At 60.9% G+C, this 3,004-nt stretch overlaps 1 protein-coding gene across 1 annotated transcript in view; it reads left to right on the top strand.

Annotated features, from left to right (window-relative positions):
- Window positions 1-5: 5 nt before the first annotated feature.
- The window catches only part of RAB43 (RAB43, member RAS oncogene family), a 30,323-nt gene continuing 27,324 nt past the window's right edge, over window positions 6-3,004 (top strand). Inside the window, exon 1 of the mRNA XM_077766849.1 lies at window positions 6-209. Within this exon, the coding sequence (XP_077622975.1) occupies window positions 6-209 (204 nt within the window). The remainder of the gene's footprint in view (window positions 210-3,004) is intronic.

Raw genomic sequence — 3,004 nt, 5'->3', positions numbered from 1 at the left:
CGGCCATGGCGGGGCCGGGCCCGGGCCAGGGGGACCCGGACGAGCAGTACGATTTCCTGTTCAAGCTGGTGCTGGTGGGCGACGCGAGCGTGGGCAAGACGTGCGTGGTGCAGCGCTTCAAGACCGGCGCCTTCTCCGAGCGCCAGGGCAGCACCATCGGCGTCGACTTCACCATGAAGACGCTGGAGGTCCAGGGCAAGCGGGTCAAGGTGGGAGGCGCGGCCTGGGGTCGCCGCGGTGGGGGAGGGCGGCCTGGCCTTCCCTGGCCGCCGGGCGACGACGGGCACGGGGGGCGGCCCCGGCGCGGGTAGGGGCCGGTCCAGCCTCAGAGCGCAGCGAGCGCGCCGGATTGGTCTGAGGTTTCTGACAATCCCCTCCGTTTCCCCTTTCCCTTCCTCCGGTCGGAGCAGGCCTGGGCCTCGGGGTCGGGGTCAGGTTGGGTGCTCAGGGCGCCGGCCTGGGGGTTGGGTGTGTGTGTGTCTGAGGGCGCCGTGCGGGAGGAGGCCCTGACTCCCGAGCTCACACCCGGGGGGCACTTTGCTCGGAGATCACTTCCCCGGGGAAGGCAGCGCGGGCCTCGGAGCGCGGGGTGGAGAGGGGCCCCCGGCCCGCCTGCCCCTTCCCCAGCGCGATCGAGGCCCCCGGCTCGGCCCGGGCGGGGAGCAGCCGGCCAGAGCCCCCCCCTCCCCCGCCTCCACGACTGGGAAGGATCAGGAAGTAGTTGCTTCTAGGACCCGAGGGCCAAAACTTTTGTCAGAATTTCCGGCCTGGCCACGCCTCCCTGCTTCTCTTTGTGGACCTGGCGGTGGAACTTTCCTCGACTCGGGCCGCGCCGGGTCCCCTCCCCCCGCGGGGGTTTGATAGAAACCGAAAAGTTCACAGATACCGGAAGGTGGGGGAGAGGACCGAGCTTTGGCAACGGCTCTGAATAGAAACGGCAGGATGTAGTTGCCACACTGTCCCGGCAGCGGCCTGATAAATAATATTTGTGATTAATGAATCAGAGTTTCTTAACCTGGGTGCCAGCCCTCCCTCATAGTTAGGGGGCCGTGGCCAGGCCCGAGCATGGTTTTTGCCCAGTTAACTCTGCTTAACTGAGCGGTGCAGAAATCTTTTCCATTCTTCCATGGTTTTGGATTCACATGATCGCCAGGACCGCCCTGAGGAGCGCCGGGCAGGGGCGGCACAGGGCCGCTGCCCTCTCCTGTTATCTCTGTGTTTTCTAGAAGATGAGCCAGGGTGTTGAAGTCCCTTGAGGCCTGATGCTCTGGTGCCTTGCGTCCCTGGGCCGTTGCAGCCCTGCTCACGTTTGCCTTTTGCCAGGGTACTTCGCTCTTTGTTTCTGCAAACTTGGGATAATTTGTGGGTGTTGCCTGCCTCCTGTCCCTCCGTGGAGAAAGAGTAAGCCGTGACCACAGCGCCCGAGAGTGGATGCGCCGGAGGAAGCAGAAACGCCCTGCCTGGAGGGTTTGCTTTTTCTTAAACAATCTTTTCAGTCTCTGTGTGCTTGTGGCTTCCTTCGGATAGACAAAAAAGGAGCCACGGGTGGCAGGCAGCTTTGAGTCTTATTTGGGACCACCCCTTCGGAGCAGGCGGAGAGGGCCGGGCCGGAGGCTGGTGGAGCATGGCTGTGGGTGCGTTCGTGCCCCGCGGTGCTGCCAGTGGCCGCAGGCACAGCGGCGTCCCTGGTATCGAGCATCAAGAGCAGCGGTGTCTCTGCGAGCCGTCCGCCTGATCCCGCGCCCAGGTGTTTGTGGTGGCTGGGTGCTGACGGTGGGCAGGGAAGGGGCAGGGCGTTCCTGTTTACCTGGTGCGATAACGGCCTGTGCCCCAGCGGAGCCCAGGATGTACTGTGTACCCGAGCACGGGTTATGCAACACGGGGCAGGCGCTGGGTGATTCCTGTTCCTTACGGTCCCCTCCGCGTTGGCCTTGCGAGGCAGCGGGGCGGAGGGGGGGTCAGAACGGTGTAGGGAGGGCACAAGCCCTTCTTGGGTGCCAGCTGTGGTACAGATGTGGTTTTGTTATGTCTGTTTGTTTTGAGAGGGGGAGGGGACAGTGAGAGGACTCAAGCGCAGAGCCTGATGTGGGGCTCGATCTCACGACTGTGAGATCATGACCTGAGCCAGAATCAAGAGGCGGACGGCTTGACCCACTGCGCCACCCGGGCGCCCCTACGGATGTGTTCTTATTAACCCTGTCTGGCCTGCGACAGGCTTGTCCCCCAGGGCACACAGCTGGAAATGACAGCAGCGGGGATTTTTCTTCCCGTAGCTCTGTCTCCACCGCACTGAGGTTTCTTCCGTATGCCCGCCGGCTTCTTCGAATCTGATTGTTCGGAGCAGGAAAGTCTTGGGCAGTTATTTACCTCTTCATTTGATACGCAGGGAAATCTGAGGCTCAGGATACTAAAGAGGCTTTGAATTAAAACCGAGCAGCAGTGGGTGGGGGACTTTTGGGCCCTACGACTCGAAGAAGCAAGTCACTTTTGCTTTCTGAGTCTGTTTCCTCGTCCATAAAATACCTCGGAGGTGTCTTTTTTTTTTTTTTATTTACCCACCAGGTTAATTAAAGTCTAATTTCTACTCCTTAAACATCGCCCATTTTAGGTGTCCCGTTCTGTGAATTTCGACAAAGGTATACAGCCCCGTAGTCGCCGCCACACGGCATAGAACATTCCCGCGACCCAGAAAGGTCCCTGTGTCCCTTTGTGTCAGTGCCCTCCCGTACCCCAGCCCCTGGCAGCCGCCGATCTGTTTTCTGTCCCTAAAGTTTCAGCGCTGTGATTTTAACCAGCACCTTTAGGGAGCCGGATTGCATGGTCATTGTTCCTGCAGAAAGCGTGTCCCCATCAGGGATCGAGTGTAAAACCTTCCCAGGGCCGGTCGGGGTGCCAGCGGGCATCCGGCATGACCCCCCAAACCTCCCTGTACTGCTGGCTGTTGTTAGAGCTCGAAGAACCCAGAGGTAGAGCGCCTGGGGTCTTTCCAGCTCCGCTGAGCTCG

The sequence above is a fragment of the Crocuta crocuta genome, unplaced genomic scaffold (genome assembly GCF_008692635.1).
Source record: "Crocuta crocuta isolate KB4526 unplaced genomic scaffold, BGI_CrCroc_1.0 scaffold296, whole genome shotgun sequence".
Classification (NCBI taxonomy): domain Eukaryota; kingdom Metazoa; phylum Chordata; class Mammalia; order Carnivora; family Hyaenidae; genus Crocuta; species Crocuta crocuta.
This window is presented reverse-complemented; position numbering and strand designations above follow the sequence as displayed.